This window comes from Piliocolobus tephrosceles, chromosome 15 (genome assembly GCF_002776525.5).
Source record: "Piliocolobus tephrosceles isolate RC106 chromosome 15, ASM277652v3, whole genome shotgun sequence".
Taxonomy (NCBI): domain Eukaryota; kingdom Metazoa; phylum Chordata; class Mammalia; order Primates; family Cercopithecidae; genus Piliocolobus; species Piliocolobus tephrosceles.
The window spans coordinates 30,752,458-30,778,393 of NC_045448.1; the positions used below are offsets into that span (position 1 = coordinate 30,752,458).

Here is a 25,936-nt window from a genome sequence, read left to right on the forward strand (position 1 = left end):
TAATGATTGCCATACTAACTGGTGTGAGATGGTATCTCATTGTGGTTTTGATTTGCATTTCTCTGATGACCAGTGATGATGACCATTTTTCATGTGTCTGTTGGCTGTATAAATGTCTTCTTTTGAGAAGTGTCTGTTCATATCCTTTGCCCACTTTTTGATGGGGTTGTTGGATTTTTTTCTTGTAAATTTGTTTAAGTTCTTTGTAGATTCTGTATATTAGCCCTTTGTCAGATGGGTAGATTGTAAAATTTTCTCCCATTCTGTAGGTTGCCTGTTCACTCTGATGGTAGTTTCTTTTGCTGTGCAGAAGCTCTTTAGTTTAACTAGATCCCATTTGTCAATTTTGGCTTTTGTTGCCATTGCTTTTGGTGTTTTAGTTATGAAGTCCTTGCCCATGCCTATGTCCTGAATGGAATTGCCTAGGTTTTCTTCTAGGGTTTTTATGGTTTTAGGTCTAACATTTAAGTCTTTAATCCATCTTGAATTAATTTTTGTATAAGGTGTAAGGAAGGGATCCAGTTTTAGCTTTCTACATATGGCTAGCCAGTTTTCCCAGCACCATTTATTAAATAGGGAATCCTTTCCCCATTTCTTGTTTTTGTGAGGTTTGTCAAAGATCAGATGGTTGTAGATGTGTGGTATTATTTCTGAGGGCTCTGTTGTGTTCCATTGGTCCATATCTCTGTTTTGGTACCAATACTATGCTGTTTTGGTTACTATAGCCTTTTAGTATAGTTTGAGGTCAGATAGCATGATGCCTCCAGCTTTGTTCTTTTGGCTTAGGACTGTCTTGGCAATGCGGGCTCTTTTCTGGTTCCATATGAACTTTAAGGTAGTTTTTCCTAATTCTGTGAAGAAAGTCATTGGTAGCTTGTTGGAGATGACATTAAATCTATAAATTACCTTGGGCAGTATGGCCATTTTCATGATATTGATTCTTCCTATCCATGAGCATGGAATGTTCTTCCATTTGTTTGTGTCCTCTTTTATTTCACTGAGCAGTGGTTTGTAGTTCTCCTTGAAGAGGTCCTTTACATCCCTTTTAAGTTGGATTCCTAGGCATTTTATTCTCTTTGAAGCAATTGTGAATGGGAGTTCACTCATGATTTGGCTCTCTGTTTGTCTGTTATTCGTGTATAGGAATGCTTGTGATTTTTGCGCATTGATTTTGTATCCTGAGACATTGCTGAAGTTGGTTATCAGCTTAAGGAGATTTTGGGCTGAGACAATGGGGTTTTCTAAATATACAATCATGTCATCTGCAAACAGGGACAATTTGACTTCTTCTTTTCCTAATTGAATACCTGTTATTTGTTTCTCCTGCCTGATTGCCCTAGCCAGAACTTCCAACACTATGTTGAACAGGAGTGGTGAGAGAGGGCATCCCTGTCTTGTGCCAGATTTCAAAGGGAATGCCTCCAGTTTTTGCCCATTCAGTATGATACTGGCTGTGGGCTTGTCATAAATAGCTTTTATTATTTTGAGATACATCCCATCAATACCTAGTTTATTGAGAGTTTTTAGCCTGAAGGGCTGCTGAATTTTGTTGAAGGCCTTTTCTGCATCTATTGAGATAATCATGTGGTTTTTGTCTTTGGTTCTGTTTATATGATGGATTACATTTATTGATTTGCGTATGTTGAACCAGGCTTGCATCCCAGGAATGAAGCCAACTTGATTATGGTGGATAAGCTTTTTGATGTGTTGCTGGATTCAGTTTGCCAGTATTTTACTGAGAATTTTTGTGTTGATGTTAATCAGGGATATCTTTTTTTTGTTGTGTCTCTGCCAGGCTTTGGTATCAGGATGATGCTGGCCTCATAAAACGAGTTAGGGAGGATTCCCTCTTTTTCTATTGATTAGAATAGTTTCAGAAGGAATGGTACCAGCTCCTTTTTGTACCTCTGGTAGAATTCAGCTGTGAATCTGTCTGGTCCTGGACCTTTTTTGGTTGGTAGGCTATTAATTTTTGCCTCAATTTCAGAGCCTGTTATTGGTCTATTCAGGGATTCAACTTCTTCCTGGTTTAGTCTTGTATGTGTCCAGGAATTTATCAATTTCTTCTAGATTTTCTAGTTTATTTGCATAGAGATGTTTATAGTATTCTTTGATGGTAGTCTGTATTTCTGCGGGATTGGTGGTGACATCCCCTTTATCATTTTTTATTGCATCTATTTGATTCTTCTCTCTCTTCTTATTAGTCTTGCTAGCAGTCTATCAATTTTGTTGATCTTTTCAAAAAACCAGCTCCTGGATTCATTTATTTTTTGAAGGGTTTTTTGTGTCTCTATCTCCTTCAGTTCTGCTCTGATCTTAGTTATGTCTTGCCTTCTGCTACCTTTTGAATGTGTTTGCTCTTGCTTCTCTAGTTCTTTTAATGGTGATGTTAGGGTGTCAATTTTAGATCTTTCCTGCTTTCTCTTGTGGGCATTTAGTGCTATAAATTTCCCTCTATACACTGCTTTAAATGTATCCCAGAGACACATTGTATCTGCCACTTCTAATAGCATGGCCACCTCTTCTCGGGGCCTCAGGGATCTCATCTGTAAAATGGACAAGAGCCTGGACACCTTGCTTCCATCATAGGGTGGCTGTAGCAGCAGAAGCTCTAGGGAGCCTGGGGGGCAGGTGGGATTTGTGCCTGAGCCTTTGTCATTTGCTCCGTGAGGTATCCCGCCCCTCCATCTGGGCACCAGCCATGGTCCTTGCCCACCTCCTCATCTTGCAGAGACAAAGTAACCCATCCCAGGACCCATGGGTAAGAGGCTGGCAGGGCCAGGGTTTGTCTGAGATCATCAGCCTGTCAAGCCCGCCCTGTTCTGGAGCCCTTTCTCAACCCTGGCTGAAGGACATGGGGAGTCCCGAGGAGGTGCAGCCTCGGGGTGAACTGGCTGGTCTGCCCTGTGCTGGGGCTAAGGATCAAGGCCCTGCCCTTTCCTGGGGAGACTGGAAGCCAGGGTCCCTCTACCATGGCCACCTGGAGCCTTTCTGAGCCTTCTGGAGCCCCAGCATGACAGGGAGAGTCAGTTTTTCAATCAAGCAACTGAGGACCCTGCGCCTTTAAATTCTGTTAAAGAGAAAATTAATGACTGGTCCCTGAGCAAAGCCCTATGAGGGAGGAAATTGCCCTGCATCCTGAGGACACCAGTCCAGCCTGTGCAGACCCCTGGGGCTGCTTGCCGCCGACCCTAGGCCTGCAGAATTGTCCATTTCTGCTTGTCCTTCAGGATGCAAGGAGGCTCAAAAGGAGCTTGGGATGACATGTGGTTGTGGCAACAAACTGTGCAGGTGGGTTAGACTTTCTACCTGGATGCCTGGGTGAAGGTCATCTTTGACTCCTGCAGGAAATGGCTTATTCATTCTTCTGGATTTTCCCACTTATCAGAGTCTCTGTTGACCTGCCAGTCCCAGTTTTTTTGCGTGCAGAAAATCTTATGTAGCAGGGCAGTCTGACAGCCCAGGATTCAGGATCTTTAGACATTAGCTTTAACTCCAAAGTCCATGCTCACAACATGAGCATCTATCCTGGCTAACCAAGCAGGGGACTGGGAGGCAAAGTGACCTGTCCCAAACTTTGCTGTGTGTCTGACCCTCTCGCTATTCAAAAGCATTAGCAAGAGGGGCTCAACTCCTTAAGCAGGCAGCTATTCTTCTTGAAATGACTGTGAAGGCTTTACAACAGTCCCTGTGGATGAGGTCACTTGGCTGTGTGTTTGGTACTTGTATACAGCATGCAATCACTGCTGAGCACTGCCCTTGCTCCTGGCATGGGTTTGTGCATGATGATGCAGCCCTGCCCACACCATCCTGTCCTCTGACCGTGCCACTCAGAAAGGCACACTTAGCAAGCTTCCCACCTTCCTGTCCTTTTGACACACCCATTTGCAACAATTCCCCTACTGGGTTGATGCATCCAGAAATGAGCTTTCCAACTGCAAATTCTTTCGAGTGGGGTCTGACCCAGTTATGCTGTGCAATCTCTTCCATCCTCTGTGGGCCTTGCCTTTTTGAGACACCCGGTGACCACACCATGGATGAGGAGGGAGCGAGGGAAGCATCTGCCTTGCTGGGTACCTTTCCTCTTTTCCAAATGTATTTCTGAGACAGAACTGGAATGAGACCTTTATGGGAAACATGTTTTATTTTTGCCATTTAGCTGTGAAATCATCAGGATTCAGATATAAGATAGTGTAATTATTCTGCAAACACCCAGTGGACAGCTCCCGTGTCACCCATAGCACCCGAGGGTGGGCAAACTGGCTCATTTTGGCTCTTCCAAGAAGTGAATCCAACTGGTGACAGGGGACTCAGAGGCAACTTCTCTTCTCCTTTCCCACAGGGAGACATCTCCTTCTTCATTTTCCAGGGCAATGTAGGCTGAGCACATCCCAAAGTGCTCAGATAAGCTGCTTGGTGGCCACAGGCTTACCAGGGCCTGGGCCAGCCAAGGACCGAACCCAGGCTGTTGGAAGACAGCTTGGACTCCGTTTCACACAGGGCCAGTTTAGATGTATCACAACCACAGTGGGCAGAACAGCCTCTTAGAATGAGAGATTCTTGAGTGATCACTGGGAGCTTGTCCTAGAGAAAGACATGGAGGTGCAAATGCAGAAGGCCAAGGGTGAGTAAAGAAACTTCTTCCTTTGAGTGACCACAGAAGAGGGGCCCCATTCCAAAGATGCTGTTCTGGATCATTCCACAGTAGAGGAGGCACTGGCGCTTCCTGCTGGCAAGGCTGACAGACCCCAACATGCCCATGGCCCCTTAATGGATGTTCCTACCCCATTCTTCAAAATTCCTTAAAGGGCACCCCCGCACCTGTCCTGCCCCAAGCTTGAGTTCATATCATAGCCCGTTTTAGCACCTTGAGCACTGGCGCTGGAGTGGAGGAAAACTTGGGGAAGAGATGTTCCTCCCATCTCCAGGCAGGTTGGAAGGGCTGAGGCCAGGGGCTGCTATGGTAACAACAGCCCTGAACTCTGTCCCATGCAAGCTCCAGATGGTTGGCTTTGGACTTCTTCAGGAGAGTGGTTTCTCTCAAGTGCAGGGAGTTTGGATTAAAGTGACATTCGTGCATAGACACGTTTTCTACAATGATCAGTCAGCTGCCCTACCCATGGGGTAAAGAGGCCTCAACTCTTCCTCCCTGCCTCCCTCCTCTCTTGTCTCACAGACTACTTGCTAGTTTGCCTATTTTTTTAAATAAAAATTCAGTCCAAGATACATAATTTATCTTGTATTGAGATACATAATTTATCTTGTAAAGAGTGCTACAAGGCACGAAGGAAAATAGCAGCTTCTTGTCCCATTTCTATCCAAATTCCCCTCCCTAAACTCTTTCTTCTGATGTTTACCTCCGTATTTCTAGGTAATATGCTTATGCAATTAATTCTTGATTTGTCAATTTTAAATGCCTATTGACTTCTTATGATGGAAGATGGGGCAAGGTTGCTTCTAGCCCCCTTTCATGTCTACAACTTCCCTCCTTCCATCCTTCTAATATATTTATGTCACATTTTTGTTAAATCAATATTCCATTTTTATTTTATTACAATTATATATGTACTGTTCACTGCTGAATGAAAAAATACTCTAGGATCACATTTTCTTTCTTCTGTAACTCTTTATTCTTCTAGGAGTTAATAACTACCTCACTTTTTTGTCTGCTTAGTTTAAGTCGTTATCCTACTAATTCTTCCAAAGCTCTCCAGCAGAATTTCAAAATCCCTCTGAACATTATTTTTTCTATAATTAAGCAATCTGATCAACGATTGCTCCCATTTTCCCCAAAGGCTGCCCTCCAGCTTCCCTTGGGATGGCTCACTCTCTTGTTCTGCTGCACAGTGCTGGTCCTTGGACTTCCCTGCCTCTGTCTAGTGTTGGATCTTCTGTTACCTGGATTCCAACTCTTCCTCCTCCTTGGTTTATTCCCTTGGAGTGTACATGTCGGTTTCCCATTGGATACATTTTTCTTCCAAAGCCAGCTCCAGAAGGCTGGACACCCTGGCATCTCAAGGTGCCTGGTAACCACCAGGTGTATGCTTACCAATGGTGTTGAGCGTTTTCACATCACCAGAGGCACATCCAGACTCACAACTCTCAACTCACAAGTATAGGAGAGTTTAACTTAAATTCAGACAGTTCCATCTGCCCTGGGGTGTCAGTCTTCAACCCAGCATGTAGCCAGATCTCTCAAAAAGAATTTCTTTTGATGAACAGAATGAGATGGGAGAGATGGATTTACTAGGCTAGAAGCAGACTCATCCTGCAGAAAATGGTTGTTGGTCATCAGTAAGACCAGGGCCACTGTTGTCATATTTCACCTAAATCCTGCAGACTAGGAGGTATCCCTTTCCTCAAGAAACTGCATTTTTATACAGTGAGAAATTGTTATAAATACCAATTTTGTTAGAATAAGGCATTTTACTGGCATATTGACAGTAGATCAACACGGATGTAGACGACATTAGCTAGACAAACTCTCAGCAGGGTGTGATTTGCCGTGTATTAAACCTCTAGACTGTGAAATCAATTAAAATCAATACAGCCTCAAGTGTCCAAGAAGCACAGAGCAATGAACTAAGTATTAGCATTCTTTCAAGTATGAACTTCATATTTTAACATATTTTAATATAGGTATTGCCTGCAATGTGACAACAAGGCATAAACTTCGTTTAAAAGAAATATTTTTGATGGGAAGAGAGGAGGAGGGGTTCAGCCCAGTTGCATATACCTATAACCCAATCTGCTACGTCAGAGGAGAGCAGATGGGTTGAAGATGAGAACAGAAGTATTCTCACAATGAAAGTATACCTCGACTTGCCCAGTGAGTCCAAGGGCAGATAAAAGACGTCTTGGACACAGTTTGTAGAGAGTGACCTGGAAAAAATGTATACTGGTGATGGAGCTCCAAAAACCCTCATCTCTGGGAGAAGCTCGCTTAACTCAGGACAAAGCCTTTGCTTGCTCCAGTGACACTTTGTAACACAGAGGATCAAGTGAGCAAGGAGAGGGACTCTCTGGATTGAATCCTGGCTAACAATAAAAGTCTCTTTGCTGACCTCCGAATGTTGGAACTCCTAGAAGAAAGAAACTTTGTAATAGCAAAATAAGGGAATATTGGATAGAGTTGAAGTAACCAGGACACTTTCAACTATTTCAAAAAAGTGAGGGAAATTTTCAAATTTTTCAAAAAAGTGAGGGAAAAATAGGCCTTCATAAGATAATATGGGTCATGATGTGTTAGAGATAATAACAAGATAATATTAACTATCTGCCTCTCAGTACACCAAAGGGGAATAAAATAGACAATAGCTAAAAAAGCAGGAAGACTAGGGTGTAAACTAACAGTAACAAATGTTGGGATGAGAACAAAACAAAAGAAGGTATAAACCTGAAAGAACAATTTCTTTCAGTTATTTGGGAGAAAGTTACCAACTAGTTTCTCTTTGATAGGTGTTTCGCTTTGTGCTAAGGAAATAGCAACAAACAAGACATACCCAGGCTGATCGTCTAGCAGGGAATACTGACATCAAGCAAGTAATGAAAAACGTGTTAACTCAGCTAGCTACCAATAGAAGTGAACTTCCTCAACCTGGCAAATGGTATCTATGAAAAACGTACAGTGATCATCATATTTAATAGCAAAGAACTGGGTGTTTTCTCCCAAGATTAGGAACACAAGGTTGTCTGCTTTGTTCACTTCTATTTGGCATTGTATTAGAGGTTCTAGCCAGGACAATTAGGCAAGAAAAAGAAATAAAAAGCTCTATATTGGAGTGGAAAAATAAAACTATCTTTACTTGCAGATTACATGATTTTTGAATATATAAAGTTCTAAGGAAGCTCTTTAAAAATATTGGAACTAATAAACAAGTTTAGCAAGGTTGCAGGATGTAAGATCAATATAAAATCATTTTTATTGCTGTACACTTGCAATGAAAATCTGAAAATAATATTAACAATTTTATTTAAAATTGCATCCCAAACTACAATAGTTAGGAATAAATTTAACAAGGAAAATGTAAGACTTCTACACTGAAAACTGTAAATCATTGCTCAAAAAAATTAAAGAAGATCTATAAAAATGAAGAGACACATGAAACAAAAGATTTTATATTGTGAAGATGGCAATATTCCCCAGATTTATAAAAATGAAGAGACACATGGAACAAAAGATTTTATATTGTGAAGATGGCAATATTCCCCAGATTGACCTTTAGATTTAATGTACTCTCTATCAAAATCCCAGAAACTGATATGTTGATTCTAAAATTTATATGTAAATGCAAGGAATCCAGAATAGCCAAAATAGTCTTGAAAAGTAAAATAAAGTTGGAAAACTCACACTTCCTGATTTCAGAACTTACGATAAAATTGTAGCAATCAACACAGTGTGATACTGGCATAAGATACACATATAAATCAATGGAACAGAAAGGAAAGTCCATAAATAAATTCTTATATTCAACTGATTTTTGAAAAGGGTTCCAAGACAAAGAAACAGGAGAATGAACAGTTTTTTTCAGCAACTGGTGCTGGGACAAATGAATGATGCAAAAGAATGAAATTAGAACCCTATTTCACACCATATAAAAAATGACCTCAAAATGGATTAAAGACCTAAATGTAAGAGCTAAACTATAAAACTTTTTGAAGAAAAACCAGAATAAATAGTTTGACCTTGGGTTGGGCAATGATTTCTCAGCTATACCACCACAAATATGTGTCAAAAGAAAACAATAGATAAATTAGACTCCATCAAAATTAAAGACTCATATGCTACAGACGATAGTATCAAAAAACTGCAAAGACAACCTGCAGAAGGGGAGAAAACTTTTGCAAATCATGTATATAAGGAATTCGTGTCTACAATATACAAAGAACATCTACAACTCCTCAGCAGTAAAAATATAAATAACACAGCTTAAAAATAGACAAAGAACTAAATGAACATTTCTCCAAAGATCTATAAATAATCCATAAGCACTGAAAAGATGCTCAAAATCATTAGTCATCATGAAAATGCAAATCAAAACCACAGTGAGATATCACTTCACACTGTCTAGGATTGCTATAAAAGACAATGACAAGGGTTGCTGAGGATGTGGAGAAACTGGAATTCTCATTTGCAGCTAGATGGCGGGAATGTAAAATGGTGTAGCTGCTTTGGAAAATAGTTTGGTGGTTCCTCAAAAAGTTACAAATAGAATTTCCATATGATCCAGCAGTTCCACTCATAACTATACACCCAATTGAAATAAAAACATATGTCCCCCCAAAAACCTGTGCACAAACATTCATAGCAGGATTATTAATACTAGGCAAAACTAGAAACAACCCACATGTCTATCAACTGAGGAACAGATGAAAAAAATGGGGTATAGCCACAATGAAATATTATTTGGCACTTAAAAGGAATGAAGTACTGATACAACATGGATGAATCCTGACAACATTATGCTAAGTGAAAGAAGCCAGTCATAGAGGACCGCATGTTGTGTGAATCACTCATATGAAATGTCCAGAATAGGTAAACTTACAGATTCAGAAGATAGATCAGTGGTTGCCTCCGGCTAGAGGGTGGGACACAATTGGGAAGCAACTGCTGTGGGCATGCTAGATGGGCATGGGGTTTCTTTTTTGTGGTGATAAAAATGTTATAACAATCATATTGTGGTGATTGTTGCACAACTCTGACTATGCTAAAAACCACTGAACTCTATACTTTAAATGAGCAAACTGCACAATGTGTGAATTATATCTCAATACATTTCTTTAAAAGAAGGAATGGGCTACAACCAAGTGTGTTGAATGTTATGACTGGGGAGGGGTGATATGTGAGTGAATCATATGGGAACCCATAACATGGGAAACCAACTGGGCTAAGGCATAAAGGATCAGGAGTTTGGTGACTGATAGCCAAGACAGAGCAGACAGTAAGGCCAAAGGCCTGAGGCTGGGAAAAGCATGGAAAATAGAAGGAAGTAAAGGTGTGATGGGGTAGTGGGAGTAGAGAGCAGGAAAAAGAGGCACGAGTTGCGGTTAGATGGTGGGCAGGGGCCAGAGGAGGCAGGCTCTTGTGGTCCATGTTAATGATGGCAGATTTTTCCTTTGAGCAATGGGAGGACATTGAAGGGTTTTTAAGCCTGGAGAATGTAATGATTGGATTTGAATTTTTAAAAATGTAGTCCGGCTGCAGGAAATTGATTTGAGGGATATGAGTGGATATAGGAAAACCAGATATGGAGGCCATGCCAAAGTCAGGGAGAAAGATGATGTCTAAGAAATCTCGGCCGGGCGTGGTGGCTCAAGCCTGTAATCCCAGCACTTTGGGAGGCCGAGACGGGCGGATCACGAGGTCAGGAGATCGAGACCATCCTGGCTAACACGGTGAAACCCCGTCTCTACTAAAAATACAAAAAAAAAAACTAGCCGGGCGAGGTGGTGGGCACCTGTAGTCCCAGCTACTCGGGAGGCTGAGGCAGGAGAATGGCGTAAACCCGGGAGGCGGAGCTTGCAGTGAGCTGAGATCCAGCCACTGCACTCCAGTCCGGGTGACAGAGCGAGACTCCGCCTCAAAAAAAAAAAAAAAAAAAAAGAAATCTCAACTGAAGCAGTTAGCAGGGAGAGTAGGAAGTGAGAATATAGTAGACGATGAGCTCTTCTGTGAAATTTGGTTGTAATGAGAGGAAAGAGGTGGAGTTCAGCTGGAAGAGGTAGGAGATAAAGAAATTTAAAAGATACACATTTTTAAATGGGAGTTAAATGACTCCAGAAGACAAAGACAGGTTTAGTAGTCAGAAGACAGAAGAGAGAGAGAATTCATTCAATCAGGCCCTTGAGAAGGTGAAGGGTAATGAGAAACAGAATGTCCTTAAAGGGATGTGCCCTTTAACTTAACAGGAAGAAGGAGGGAAATAATTACAGAGGAAGGTGGATTTGTAGATTTGGAGGCAGAACTTCTTCACCCTCCTGCCTCCAATTCTGTAAAGCAAACCACAAGCCAAGAGTGAGGGGATGTGCTTTAATGATGTGATGCCAGAGGGTGGTGATCAATGAGGAAGCTAGGGAAGCACTCCTGGGGGTGATGATAGGCATTAGTGAAAGAAACTGAAGCAAACACAACAATGCCTCTAATAATATACTTCCTTCTGACACATTTTTTAAAAATAGGAAGGGTGGAAAGATTAGTTAAGAGAGAATTGGGACCCTGTACAGGAGAAAAGATAATAAGAGAGAATCCAGTTGTTTTGAAAGTTTAAGCCTTTTAGGCCCTGTATATCAAATTAGCTTAAATATACAATTGACAAATCATTTTTGATATTAGAAATCATGCAGATTGGAACAGGCACAATAAAACTGAAAATAATCAAATGTTCTGTTTTTAAAAAGGAGTGAAAGGATAACTCAAGGAAATATGGTTGGGTCAAATTAACTATGATCTCTGCAGTATTAATTTGCGATCATTAGAAAGCATCAAATGTTCATCAGGAAATATTTATGCTAAAACATTATTTATGGAGACAGTGTCTGTCTCTTGACTTCAAGGTACATGAATGGGAGATTAAATACTGTTTACAAAAACAATCGAGTTTTAGGGGATATTATCACAGGTCGGCTGCGTGGAGAACTGTATACTTCAAAGGTACATTGGCACATAGAGAATGGTCACCAGGAGGTCTGGATGAAAACCAACAGGAATAATTAAAGAAGATGGGCTTTGGGGCAAAACAGCAAAGGTATCCTCCTTTGTAGGTCGTGCATGTCCAGTATATTTTTCTACAGTGGTCCAGAGAGTAGAGCCAGCAGCATGAGTAGAAAGTTTCAGGGAAGTAGATGATTGCCTCTAGCTACTTAACACTTGGAGATGTCCAACAACGGGAACTACAACATCTTGAGCTCCCCAGTCCTAAAGGATTCTAGAGGACTGATGGGGCTTCTGCTACAGCAGGGTTGGGGTGTGGACTATATAACTCTAGGGTCTGTTCCATGAAAAAGAATGTAGAGGAAATGACATGAGTGTTAATTCTCCAGCACACTCATGCTAGAGGGATAAACACTGATGCCTACAGATATTCATCATCTGTCCAAAGCTGCACAGTGAGACAATGGTACAGCTGGGGCTAGAGCCCGCTCTTCTCTCCCCAAGGCCTGACCATTTCTACCATTTCTGTTACTCTACACCATTCAATTTCCACCATTTCTTTTGCCTTTCCTGTGATGAGAGATCACTTTTTTCCTTTGGAACTTCAGTAAAGAATTCTAAACCCTCATTCATGCCTTTCAAGCCACGCCTTTCCATAAAGGTCCATTGGTCTACATTGTCTGCATGAAATCTGCAGCATTGGCCTTGAAACTCAAGGGCCTTGAGCAGCTAAGCCTTGGTTCACTTTGGTAAGGGTCTGTCATCCCTGGGGAGGCTGTCCCAAGGAAAGAGTCTTATATGCAGTTCCTGGAGGAGAAGGGGGACTCATGCTCCCAGGAGGGAAAGACTCCAAAGCTACCATGTCTTACCTGAGCCGTGGGGTCTGCTTTCCTCTTTGCTTCAGTTGTACATGACCAGGTTCATCCACTGAAAAATAAGCATCATCATTACAACAATTCTTTACACTTATTAGCTTAATACAGACCAGGGCAAATGCCATCCGCCTCCCTTGAAAGACCTCAGTCCAGTCTCATCACCCCTTGCAGCTAATTCCAACCCAAGCTGGGTACAGGGTGGGGTTGTCTCACAGCACATCTGCTGCTACTCCCTAAATAACCAGGCAGTGAGACGTATATCTTAGGTCTACCAGTTGGCTGGTCAGGAGCCTCTAAAACTCAATGGGAGTAAGTTTAATGTACAATGAGCTCAGCGGGCTGTCCTTCTGTTCCCTCCTGGATTTATGACTCCCACATAATCCTCTGCTTTATTAAGCTATTGGAAAAAAAATAAAATCTGTCTGCCAAGATCCTAAAGCAGCCTGGCGGCCAGCGATATATAAGGCAGTAATTGGAGGTTGAGGGGACAGCTTGGCTGGCCTTTGACAGACCGTTCAATATCCTCAGGGAAAAAAAATGCCCCCTGGAATCAAGTCAGGGGAGGCAGCCTAGGACTGTGCCTGCCCCAGGGAGGGGAAGGTACCTCACCTCCGTTTCTGTCAGGTAGAGTCCTTTTCCATCCTTGGAGAGGTTGCGGAAAGTCTCTAGGAAAAGAAGGGAAGGTTTTGACTGACTGAGGAGGGAGGAATCCAGGCAGTTCAGGGGAGGCAGGCCTGGGCCCATAAGAAGCACAGGAGGTGATTCTGTAAAGCAACCCCTCCTGCTCCATGGGGTGTGCCTGTCACCTGTCCTCTTCTCTGTCCAGCCGAGCTCTGCACAGGGCGAGTGGCTCAGGGCTCGTCACCTCAGAGGGGCTCTGTGCCTGCTCTTCCCACTTGCCTCTCCCTCTCCCAGCTTCCTTGCACTCCCTGCCCCTGCATCCATCCACACTAGGCTGTGGGGATGTGAGGGCTTGTTATTCTTTCAGTGATACAATTTGGGGACCTCCCTTGTGCAACCAACTGAGAACTGTGTGGGGGTTGAACCTTGGGCTTCTTTTTTACCCTCCCAGAGCCTTAGTCCCTCAATCTTTTCTGCCCAGCTCACAGCTGCAGGCTTTGTAGCGGTGCCTCACGGCAGGGTGGTGAGAGGATTATGAGTGGGGAGGGATCTGGCCTCTATCCCGCAATCACAGCCGCCCCACTCTGGCCCGGGGTTTCACACTAGATTTCATTAAAACCAAAGGGTCACGCTGCTAAAAGGTGTGGAAACTTTGGCCCGCACAGTTGGATTTCTGAAGCCTGGGGAGGGACCTCCTACACCCACTTATTCACTTGTGTGTGAAATTCCTTCAGCGAAGACCAAAATCCTTCATTACATAACTGAAGAGCAGGTTTCAATGATAAACACAACCTGGAGAGGGGGACAGCATGATTTCAATTAACCTTGTTCCTGAGAGGGGCTGGGCAGGGTGATGAGGAAAAGAGAGCCGGGATGGGGAACTACAGGGGAGAGGAGGGTGCAGAGGGAACTGGTCATGCCATCTGCAGCCTTGGTTGGTGCCTCACGCAGGCTGCCAGCCCACCCTGCTGCTGAGGCCTCAGGCAGGCCTGGGGTGGGGTAAGGGGTGGCCGGTCCTCTCCTGTGTTCTCCAGTCACTGCCAAGGTCTCTGGGATGCCCCTCGATGACACTTACTTGCCATGGCTTCAAGCCGCATCAGGAAGCAGACCAGGCTGGGGAAGCTGACCCTGCCGACGCTGTCGCTGTACCTGAGGGTCACCAGACGCAGCAGCTCACGACTGACAAAGATTCCTCTGAGGAAGTCTGGGGCCACAGGTGAGCGAGTGAGTGAGAGGAGGCTAGGGCTGGGGGGTTCCTCTGCTTCTCAGGGTCTGAAAGACCTGTTCAGAGGTCCCGGCAACCTCCCACCAACTCCTCCTCCCACTCAGCCCCCTCCCTTCAGTGTCTTCTCTTTCTCGTTGGTTATTGGACCCCAGGAACCTAGTTCTGGAGTCTGGTCAGAGACCAGGTGAAGATACTGAAGACACTGCTCTGGGGACACATCAGTCTTCGCAATCATCTGATCATTCCCACGTAATGGGAGAGCTGCCGGGACACCTGGGGGTTGCTTCTAACCCTGCCTGTCAAACTTCTCTCTGCTGATGACCTTGACAACCTTCCCCCGACCCATGACTGTAGGTAGGTTGTTTAGGGATGCCACTAGTGTAGTGTAGGTGGGAGTGGCCCCTGGCATAAGGAGATGCAGTCCTAATTCCATCCAGGGAAAAGACTGACCCTTGGCGGGACAGCAGAATGCAGAAGGTGGCCTCAGGCAGGCAGGAGCTCAGTGCCTTGTCATCCCGTGCTTCTAGTTATAAGCTCCAGGGAGGCACCAACTTTACAGGGCCAAGTACCTACTGGTGCACAGTCAGGCTTTGCAAGATTTAGAGAGCCAGTAGAACCCTGCAAACCAAACCATCCATCATGGGGACAAGCCTGGTGGCCCGTGAGCCTCTGGCAGCCAGAGACACACATGCTTTCTCTGGCAGAGTTAATAAAACATGAACTTGAATGCCTTTAGATAAGCCAGGTCCTCTCCTGTTTGCCACGTTCTCAGTCACCTGTTTTCTGACTGTGAGCTCCATCGCCCCTTTCACTTACCTGCCTGGCTGCTGAAGGTTTATTGAGTTGAATTCGAACAATTTTCTACTTTTTTCTCTTTTATTATTCTGGAGTCATGAGTGAGGTCTTTTTAAAAGATTTCATCTTTAATGGATTCTTAAAGTGTGGTCCCCAGACCAGGGGCATGAGCATCCCCTGGGAGTTTGTTAGAAATGCAAATTTCTGAGCCCCACCCAGACCTCCTGATCAGAGGTGCAACTGAAGGGGATTCGGAGGCAGCTCGGGTTTGAGAGTCCCAGCTCTACATTATGAAGCATTAAGGGGAGGATCCGGGCTACAGCTGGGGGCAGCAGCCTGATCTTTCTGCCCTGTCTCCAGGCCAGGAGCCATGGGAGGGAGGGAGGATGATGGAGACCCTCCTTCCGGTGTTAACCTGGGAAAATGTGATTTTACATTTTATTAAAGGAAGGTGACCATTTCCTTGTGCAACTGTTTTTGTGATCCATTTTCCCCATCGGGACGGTGGAGGTAATGATTCCTGCCCTTCCCAGTTCACAGGGTAGTCCAGACAGTCAAATGAGATGACGCGAACAGAAGTGCTTGGTGAACCATGGAGCACTTACGCACCCTAAGGTATTATTATCATTATCCCAGGGCTGAAAGCCTTTGCCTACTTGAAGCAGACAGATGCCATTTGATTTAATTTAGCCCCAAACTCTCTGTGAAGAGACAGCGTTCATCAGCCAGCCTGTGGGTATTTAACCCTGATGGCCCAGATACTGAGCTGGAAGCGCGTCTCCGAGGTGAGCTCGATTCCTGGTAGGGTATCAATCGCGCGGCAGCTATTTTCTCACAATTAGAGCTGTGCGGGGGAGGAAAGGCATCTGGGAAAATTGACTGGCACGTAAGAACTCAGACAGGGGCAACTATGTCTGAGTCTGCAGCCCTGGAGGCCCCCCAGGGTCAGCGTGAACTGGGGAGGACACCAGATCTGCAGTGCTCCTCTCTGATTCCCTGGCATTGCTGTGCCAGCTTTGCCACTAGGGGTGTGGGCATCACACCCACCCCCGGACCCCGGACACCACAGCTCCAAAGTCCCCGCTGTACCTGTATTCTCTATGGCCTTCCACAAGTCCGAGCTCAGGAGGACTCCAGGGCTTGTCTGAACCTTCTGGAAAACATGCTAATAGGGGAAGAGAAGCAAGAAGTCTGTGAAGATGGGGAAGGTCCTGGATGCTCCTTTTCCGTCCTGGGAAGTTGCTTCCCTAAACCTCAGAGGAAGGCACGGTCACAGCACTGAGGACTGGGAGGACAGAGTGGCCACACCTGGTGAACTGACCATCCTGGCTGCCTGCTGAGGGGCTGTGGCCGCTTCTCTCCTCACCCATGCTCCTTCCTCTTCTGCGCCCCCAGGCTGAGCCCTGACACATAAGGCAGTTTTCTGCTTTTGAGGGGAACATAGGGCTCTCTAGAGAGTTTGCGTAGGGTCGTGGTTAAGAGGAGCTCAGGCTTTACAACCAAACTGCTAGGGTTTAAATCGTGGATTATTCACCAGCTGTTTTACCTTTAGCCATAACTTAATCTTCCTAGGCCTCAGTTTCCTCATCTGTAGCATAGGGTTAATTACAGTGCCTACCTCATAGGTTCGTGGCAGGGAGTAAAGACTAAATATTTATAAAGTGCTTGGGGGAGTGCTTTGCACATGAGTGAATGCTCTATAGAAAATATAGAAAGCAGGTTGGAATTGCATCCTGGAGCCCAGCACGGGGGCAGAAGGTGGCACCCGGAACATATCACTTTTGTATGAGGCGGCTCTTGCACCTACCCAGGTCTTTTCTACTTCTACTCAATTCTCCCTATAATCCTGGTCAACATCGTACTTCCCAGATGAGGACACTGATGCTGAGGCAGGGAACATTTTGCCTTGGATTAGGTGTGTAAGTGCTGCAGGACTGAACTCAGGACCCTAATTTGGGTCTATGCCTAGCTGTCCCCAGGAGCTACTCCAAAGCAAAGTACCCACACACAGGCATGTGACTGAGGCAACTGTGGGAGACAACTGCCTTTGCAAAATAGCAGCTGGACAGCTTTTGGGGGGCGTTATTCGGCTTTTGGTGAGTGCAAGGACAGACCTAGAATGATCTCAGGCATTCACTCGTTCATTCGGAATTCCTTCGGTCATTTATTCAGCATTTTGAACCCCTGCTGTGTTTTAGACACTATGGAGGCGCTGGGGAAAGATGGATATGAGGGAACCCTTGCCCTGGGGGACCCAGGGGAGTGGACATGCCGGCCGTCGCAGTGCCCTGCAATGAAATGAGAAACCAAGTGGCCCCTAGTTGGGGATCTGGGGATATATAATGAAGTAGCCACACAGGAATGCTTTTTTTTTTCAGCCTTTAAACATGTTATGAAAATATTTAGTGACATGGTTAGACATTTGATGTATTTATCGGCATTTATTAGTTTTTAAAAACAGATTATATTTCTATTTGGCATGTGTGGGTATACATATTACAAAAAAAATTCTGAAGTATGTTCACTAGGTGTTAATAGTTTGCCTTTGGTTGGCAAGATCATGTTTTCTAAGTTTATTTTTGCCCTTCTATATTTTCTGTTTTTCTACTCTGACAGGTATTGCTTTCCTAATAAGGAGATGTTATTTGTAAGTACAAGATGATGAGACAACACAGTGTGACTGGCCCTGACAGATGTGGGTTCAAGTGTTAGGGGCCAGAGGGGTCATGGGGGCCAGCAGAGTCCCCAGGGAAGGTTCTGCAGGGAAGGAGTGGTAGAGGTTGGACTCTCAGGGTAGGTGGGCACTGACCAGTCTGAGTGTGCAGGGAGGGGGAGACGGGAGGGGCAGGGTGAAGGGGCACAGCTGTGACGTTTACAGGAAATAGTGAGTCTCCTTTAGACTTGTATTGGAGTCTAAAGGAGAGAGTGGGATGAGTGGAAAGGGCTTCTCCTGGGCCCCAAATGGGGACTCACTGAGAGGGTCTTGTGTGCTACTCTGAGGGTTTAGACTTTGTCCTGGGAAAAATGGGGAGGCCACACAGGCCTCAGGCCACATCACTGTTTTCAACAGATCCTCTGGCAGATGGATTGGACGGGGATGAGATAAGCTAGCAGGTGTTGCAGTGGATAGAGGGGCGGGGGTTGGGGGAGATGCTAGCGGGCAGCTTTAGCTTACAGGGACAGCATTCTCCTCCCACCTCCAACGCATCCCTCATTCCTCCAACGCATCCCTCATTCCGCCAACTAACTGGGCATTGCGTTTGCCTTCTAGAGTTGCACTACATCTCCCCAAACAACCTGCGAGCTCTCCTTGAGGGCAGGAGTGAGATTTCCTCCTCTTTCATACCCCTGAACCCTGGTGCAGGGTGAGACACCCAGTAAATCCTTGCTAACTGGACGGAATGAGCGTGCTAGTCACAGAGAATGTGCCCGTACCTGGCATTGAACAAGGCGCTTCCACAGTCGCACAAACTCCTCTTGGTCTAGCCGCCCATCCACTTTTAGCTAGGTACGGAGTTAAGCGTGAACCAGTCAGTGTACAAGGTGCAGAGGGGCTGCTGTCCTGCCAGTGAAGCCGGAGCAGGTCCATCCATCACTAGCAACACAGTTGGTTCATTGTCACCTAGATGTGGCCTCATGCCAGCTGGTCCATTGTCACCTAGATGTGGCTGCATGCCAGCTGGCTCCTGCTGCGTCTGAAAGGGACCTGGCTTAGATTTGCTTCACAAAGAAAAATGGGCAATTGGAAGAAGGAACCCCTGAGGAAAAGAGGCCAATGTCACTTGCATCTGAGGGAAGAGAGGGGTCTAGAACACAGCCTCCACCAGTTGGAGTGGGCGCTCTGGCTCTGGAAGTTGGGGAGGAGCACGAAGGGGTCATGGCAACCCCAGAAGCAGCAGCCACAGGCAAGCATTTAGTGCCCTGTGCACATAAGTATAGAGGGAATGCATCCCGTGGGCATGTTAAAGCCAGCCCTGGCCGCGCTGTATGATGGGTTCAGTGATGACTAATGAAGGGAAAAGCACTAACTTCTGAGAACTGGAAGGGGAGCCAGCGAGTGAGTAGGAAGAAGGCTGAAAGAGACCTGTCTGCTTTGCAGGGGTCCAGCAAAGGTGACCTCCCCTAGGGTTACTCACCCTGGGCCGTGGGGCTATGAGGACCATTTGGATTCCTCTGTGGGAGATGGGTAGTGTCTCTGACAGATTCCAAGGTACAGCCAGCAGAGACAGGGCCTGATTTATGATTTCATCCAAAAACCCCTCTTGTTTTACAATGGCCGGCTTCACAGTCCCAATTGGGCCTTGTCAATGGTGCGGGAGAGGGACAGAGCGTCTCAGGAGACAGCACACTGCCGAGTGAGGGGCTGGCAGGGCAGCATCTGGGGGTCTGCACTCATGGAGTCAGCCTCTCCTGCCTGCCAGACGAGGGGTACACAGGAGAAGGATGGCTCACTGGGGAATGGAAATCAAGAGGAAGGGCAGGAACCTGGGGTTCAATTCTTGGTCCTACACTTGTAGCCACGGGCCTGGAGTGAATCCCTGAACTGCATCTGCCCAGCCTCTCCCGCTGCAAATGCAGCATGGTAACAATGCTGGGGTGCAACTGCTGTGTAGACCAGGAAGTTTTCCATGTTTTGGTGGTAGTTATCTTGATTGAACTGGGGACTTGTTGAGTAAGAAATTTAAATAATGGAGACTCCTCCAGTGGGAAGGGAACAGGTGAAAGGGAAAATAGTTCCCAACGGTGCTATAAAGGGCAGTTTAGGATAAGGTTAGAGCATAGACTTTGGAGGCTGAAAGCTCCCACTTCAAATGTGGGCACGAGTCCTGACTAGCTGTGTGATCTGGGCAAATTACTTAACCTCTTTGAACTCCTGTTTCTCCCACTGTATGATGAGATGATACGTTTTGTATCAGAGGGGTTGCTTCAAGAATTATAAGGACACACACACACACACACACACCCCAGTACACTGATCAGCACATAGTAGGTACTTAATAGATGGTAACTATTATCATTGTTGCTGTGGCACGTTAGTGAGTTAGTAGAGAATCCCCAGAAACTCAGGGACAGGAAAGAAGAGAAAATACTAAGAGTGAGAAAAGGGTTCCCTACTGTCCTAATTAGGACTCTGGGGAAGCCCACAGAGCAGAGGGGCGCTCAGAGCATGGGAGGGATGACCGCAAAGGATACTTCCATCAGAGCCACCAAGCTGCGGCACTCATCTAAGGAGAACATATCCCCTGGAGGTCCTGAGGAGAGAAGGACAGGAAGGACTGAAGTGTTGACAGCGGGGTGTGGGGCGGGGGTTGCCAGCAGGGTGGAGGGTGGGGCCAGCTTGCCCTTGGGCTGCTCGTACCTGTCAGAAGCTCCTGGTTGAGAAGGCTGTGAAGCTGGGTGGCATCAATGTCCAGCCTCTGAACCAAATAAGGAAGAAATGCAGGCATTATATCAGTTCCAGGATCTCAGAGGCACATCTGCCTGCCCTGTAAAAACACTCAGATTTCCAAGCACTTAGTCCCCACCATGTACCCATCTTGCCCTCGTCATGAAGCCTTACCTGACGGCTCCCAGCCATAGTAGTGACTCCCTCCCCTGCACATCTGTCACGTTGGTCACTCCTGATGCTTGGCCCCTGGTGTAGGTGACCTTGCATTTCTCTCGTTATCCATTACTGGACTGAAAGCAGTTTAGTCCTTCCCACCATCCCTGGCATTTGGGAACCCCTCGGGGTAAGTATTGTTGAATGAATCAACTCAGCCCTTCAGATGTGTTCCCCATCTGCTTCCAGGAAGAGACTTAGGAAAAAATAATGACTACCGTGTACATGTGTGTGTATGCACGTGTGTGATGACAGGAGTTAAAAATACCAGAAATGTGGGCTAAGAGAAACTGCTATCATTGAGCACATTACTTAGCATTAATTTTCCCAGCCACTGAAGCAAAAAGGGAGACATCATGGTTTTCTTTGGATTAAGAGCGGGAAGCAATTGAGGTTGGGGAGGGAGGACTTCTTCCTGGCCTCAACTTCTGGGACAGTTAACTGCATTTGATTTTATACTGGGGGCATCCAGCAGGTTGACAGGCAGTGTCTTTGATGACAATTTCACAGAGACATGGAGCTGTTCTGTATGTGGCTGTTCCTCACGTCCAGCCTGGGAAGGGTAGAGGGGATGCTATGCTGGTATTGCCCTGGGAAAGCATTTTCATGGGGAGCTGGTGCTGGAAAGATTTATCAGCAGGTGGCCCTGTGGAGTGGCACTGGTCAGGTAGAAGAGGGTGCCTCCTGGGGGTCTTCTGAGAATCAACACCTTCCATCTCCCAGGGTTGGCCTGACCACCTTGAAATGGAAGCACAAACAGCCCCAGAGCCCGTCCTGACGGGGTCCTCACCCAGAAGGATGACCCCTCAGGATGCTCCTGAGGAAAACATCCCGCCAGTGCCTGAAAATGGTCCTCAGGTCATTTCTCCCACGTCTCACTTTGGGTTTTATCAGGAAAGTTGGTGTTGGGTGCCCACTATCAACTGAGTTTCCCTTCCAGAGACTCAGGACACCTCGCTTTGAGCAGCAGTCAGCATGCTAATGAGGAGTTCCAACTTCCATGGAATCATCCACTATAAAGCAGCTTTGGGGCATGGACCATGTCTTTTTCCTCCGTATTCCCATGTGAGGACAGAGCCTGCCCCGGGTCCTGCACTCCATAACCAACCAAAAGAGTCTGAGGAGATGAGGGTAGGAATGGAGGTGAGGGATGCTTAAACAATCTCCTAAAAAATTGCATGTTTGCCTCGACCACCACAATGCAAGATGACCAAAAGCTATTCCTTGGGATTCCCAAAACTTAGCGTGGGACTTGTAATGACTGGGCGCTCAGTAAATGCTGGCTACTTGGTGGATAGACCTAGCTCATCCCAGAGTCTAAGTGGATCCTTCCTTTCCCACAGGCAGACCCTGGGTTATAGAGCTGTCACTACTACTACAGTGAATGAAGAACCGGTGGTAGCATCAAGTCATTGTATTAGTTTTTTTTTTTTTTTTTTTTGGTTTGTTTGTTTTGAGATGGAGTCTTGCTTTGTCGTCCAGGCTGCAGCACAATGGCATGATCTTGGCTCACTACAACCTCTGCCTCCTGGGTTGAGGCAATTCTCCTGTCTCAGCCTCCCAAGTAGCTGGGACTCCAGGCATGTGCTACCATGCCCAGCTAATGTTTCCGTTTTTAGTAGAGAGTTTCACCATGCTGGCCAGGCTGGTCTTGAATTCCTGACCTCCTGATCTGTCTGCCGTGGCCCCCCAAAGTGCTGGGATTACAGGCGTGAGCCACCGTGCCCAACAACCATTGTATTAGTTTAAATCTAGTTAAAGTGATAGAAAAGGTCAGAAGAGAGGACACAGTGAGTGCATGGAGGAATATTTTGCTTTAAACTTTCTTTGGAGGACACAGACCCTGAGGACAGCTTGCAGGATTACAGAATACTGCCAGGTGGGTCCTGCTCAAGAGTGCCTGGCCGAGAGGTGAAAGGGGGCTGGAATCCAGTCTCTTTTCTACTTCCCAGCCATGTATCTGGCAGAGTACCACACTGGAGTCTTATTCTAATTCCCACAAAGGCCCCCTATGGGCCACTAATCACCCTTTTTTTACTTTAGAGGTGCAGGTGCATGGGCCATGTGTGAGAATTTGCCACCTGCCACTGAAGGAAGCTTGGTCTCAGGCATCCTAATTACGCCTGCTAACCACTTCGGGGGCTAACCTTCACTCAGGCATCTGCTCTGCGGGAGGTGATCTGCCTTCATTCAATAGAAATGATTGAGCACCTCCTTGGCCAAGGACAGTGATCAGTGTTGGGGACAAAGAATGCGTATAATATCATCCCTGCCTTTGGGAGCTTGCAAACTGAGGACATCCATCTTGGCCGGCCTTGTCATGCAGTGAGTGAAGTGCCTCCTGAATCAGCCCAGATAGTGGACCTGGATCCTGGGCTGGTACTGACTTCACGGAGGTCCGTGTTCCTGTGTTCAGCTGCTCTTTGCAACACATGCCTCTCATTCCAGCCACATTCTCTTTTTTTCCCTAAGTTTTCCTACTTTGGCCCAGCTGCTTCTGGGTGACCACTGCCCCAGTGACCCTCTGAATGCAGAGGCAGGGCCTGCCCTGCTTCCTGTCCTTGGCCTCTTCCTGGTTCAAGGCGGCAGGGTAGAGACGCACATTGGTATCACTGTCCACTTTCCACACCAACACAATTATTAACGGTAAGAGGCCCTTTGTGCAGAGCCCCTGGCAGCTATTTTATTCTGACAAGTCAAGGAGTTCTTTATAACAGTTTATTAAGCCATTAAGGAAATCCTGTGTGCACATAGGTGGCTTGGCAGCAAGGATGCTGTATGTGCTTCTGAAGCTGTATGTGCTTTCTGAAGCTGGCTAGCTCCCGGGAGGAATGATGCCAGGTTGGTGGGAGGTGGCCGAGTAGGAGAAGGAAAGGTTTCAAGGGGTACTGCCAATTGCTTGTTTAAAGATTTAGAAGGCAATACACCTCACAACCCATAATTATCCCCTCCCTTTCTAAGCTCTACATTCCATGTTGATGTCACCCAGATGACAGTGGGTGGGGCGCCGTGTCTCTACCGAGCTTGGCAGCCAGAGCAGTTCTGGAGATGATCCAGAAAGAGAGGCAGGTAAAATAATCCATCAAGTCATTTCTCCTCTCTGCATCCCAATAAGGGCCTGTAAGAGCTGTCCCTCCCTCAGGTCCCTTTCTCTGCTCCCACGTAAGGCCCCTGGGGTACCATACCTGCTGAGCGTATCTGTTGAAAATGCTTGGTTGGGAGCCATGTTCTGAAGGGCTTCCCTGGATCAAAGGGAAAATAGCCAATGTTAGACTTCTGGGGAAGGAGGCCACTCATCTGGTACAGCAAGGGCACAACAACCCCTGCCAAGATCTGAGAAAGAGGCTTTATTGGGCAGTTGGAAAAAGCCTTCTGGGGAATGAGAAAACTGAAGTTTGTGGAAGGAAGAGGACTGCGTTGAGCCTGGCCTTGGATGTCTGGTCTTCTCCCCCTACCCCACCCGCCCCTTTGAGCTATCATCAGCCTATCATGGTGTCTCTCTTTTCATTGGTTGGGGGCAGGGGAAGGCACAAAGAAGGAGACAGAAGCTCTTGGGGATGGGATGGGGCCAATGAGGCTTGTCAGCCAAACCCTGCTGCATACCTACCTCCATTCCGAGGTTGAAATGGCGGCTCAGGTGCCTAGAAAATCAGAGGACAGTGTGACAAGGATGACCAGCTCACCACTCAAAGGGGACCTGCATATACAGGGCACCCAGCTGGCACTGGATATTGATGCCAAGTTCCTGAATAGGGCACCCTCAGCACCGCAGGACATGAAGTGAGCAGCTGCAGCACTGTGGCCACAAGCCCAGCATTTTGGCTGGACATGGTCTGGTCTTCAACTGTTTAGTAAATGGCTCCTTCCACAACCAGATACTTCCAGCAACCCCCATTGTCAGGATGGCAGATAGGCTCTGCCTTAGGTTCCATCTCTGATTGGTGGTGTGATGGCGGCCTGCCATGCTGGACTTAGAAGCTCTCACCCACACTCAGCTGCAAAGACTGCCATAATGATGGCAATGTCTGCCTTGGGCCCAAGAGGAGACAAGGGGCCCAGCGGGGTGAGCACTTGCTGGTCGCAGTCTTGAATGATCAAGTTGGCATGGAAGACTCTCCGTGATGGACTCTTTCTTTCAGGCCCATCTTTCACTGTCTCCCTGCTCTACCCCACATTTCAGGACATGTGACATGCTGGCGATATGCCACCTTCCTGTATAGATGCTGATGCTACTTACTCTCCAAGCAGCCCTGTGCACAGTCACTTCCCTGCCACCATTCATGCTTTTTTCTTCCACCCACCTTCCCATGGCCACCATTGCCTTCCCTTTTAAGCTATTAAATTATGTTTTTCTTCAAAGGCCAGCTCAAGTGCCATTTCTCTCAGTCCCTCTTGCCACTCAGTCCTCCAGTGCCACTTTGCATTTCCATCTGGCAATGGCCCCATCCTGTTTGTGGTCTGGTTCTTGGTTCACAGACTTTCTTGCTCCCCCTTTATGGTGAGCTGCTCTAGAGTGGGGCCAATGGCGTGTCCCCAGTGACATGCTGCACGAATACACAGAGCACAGCCCATAACGACACATGTTTTTATAAAGTTAAATAGAATAAGACATTTAGAATCCCAGAGGGTTCTGTACCTGTCATTGTCTGGCGTTTTCAGGAAGATTCGGAGCAAGAACTCCACTGATTTTCTCCGCGTCTGTGCGACCACAACATAGTTCCCAGGGCTCAGATGGCAGGTCACAGTGAAGTTGCGGTGGAATTTATTATTTGAGCTTTGGACAACGTTTCCGAACGGGGAAGAAAACACGGGTGGAAATTTCTCCCGGAATCTCTGGAATTAGAAGAAATACAATTATTGTGAGAAAGCCCCCTCTGTGCATGGACCCCAGGCACCAAGAAAGACCCACCACCTTCTAGACCCTCTCCATTTACCAAGATAACATTACAGGTTCTATAAATGGAGACAGTGCTCAGCTGAACTCTCAAAAAGCAGTAGCATTTAGACTATCGTTTCTTCTAGACCCTGGACACTACAATGGATGCAAAGAAATACTACACACAGTTTTATCTCATTGAGTCTAACAGCATCCTGAGTTTCTGAGTTTTCTCTCCCTGCTTATATAGACAGAAAACCTGCATGGAAACTAGTGACATCATTTCAACACT

General features: G+C 46.3%; 1 protein-coding gene across 1 annotated transcript in view; it reads right to left on the reverse strand.

Annotated features, from left to right (window-relative positions):
• Positions 1 to 4,125: 4,125 nt before the first annotated feature.
• The window catches only part of CAPN13 (calpain 13), an 85,343-nt gene continuing 63,532 nt past the window's right edge, over positions 4,126 to 25,936 (reverse strand). The window contains exons 13-23 of the mRNA XM_023217320.1: positions 25,405 to 25,601; positions 24,376 to 24,409; positions 23,954 to 24,010; positions 20,526 to 20,583; positions 20,360 to 20,418; positions 18,602 to 18,670; positions 16,256 to 16,331; positions 14,222 to 14,350; positions 13,135 to 13,190; positions 12,520 to 12,577; positions 4,126 to 4,584 (exon numbers count right to left, since the gene is read on the reverse strand). Of these exons, the coding sequence (XP_023073088.1) occupies positions 12,551 to 12,577; positions 13,135 to 13,190; positions 14,222 to 14,350; positions 16,256 to 16,331; positions 18,602 to 18,670; positions 20,360 to 20,418; positions 20,526 to 20,583; positions 23,954 to 24,010; positions 24,376 to 24,409; positions 25,405 to 25,601 (762 nt within the window). The 3' untranslated portion in view covers positions 4,126 to 4,584; positions 12,520 to 12,550. The remainder of the gene's footprint in view (positions 4,585 to 12,519; positions 12,578 to 13,134; positions 13,191 to 14,221; positions 14,351 to 16,255; positions 16,332 to 18,601; positions 18,671 to 20,359; positions 20,419 to 20,525; positions 20,584 to 23,953; positions 24,011 to 24,375; positions 24,410 to 25,404; positions 25,602 to 25,936) is intronic.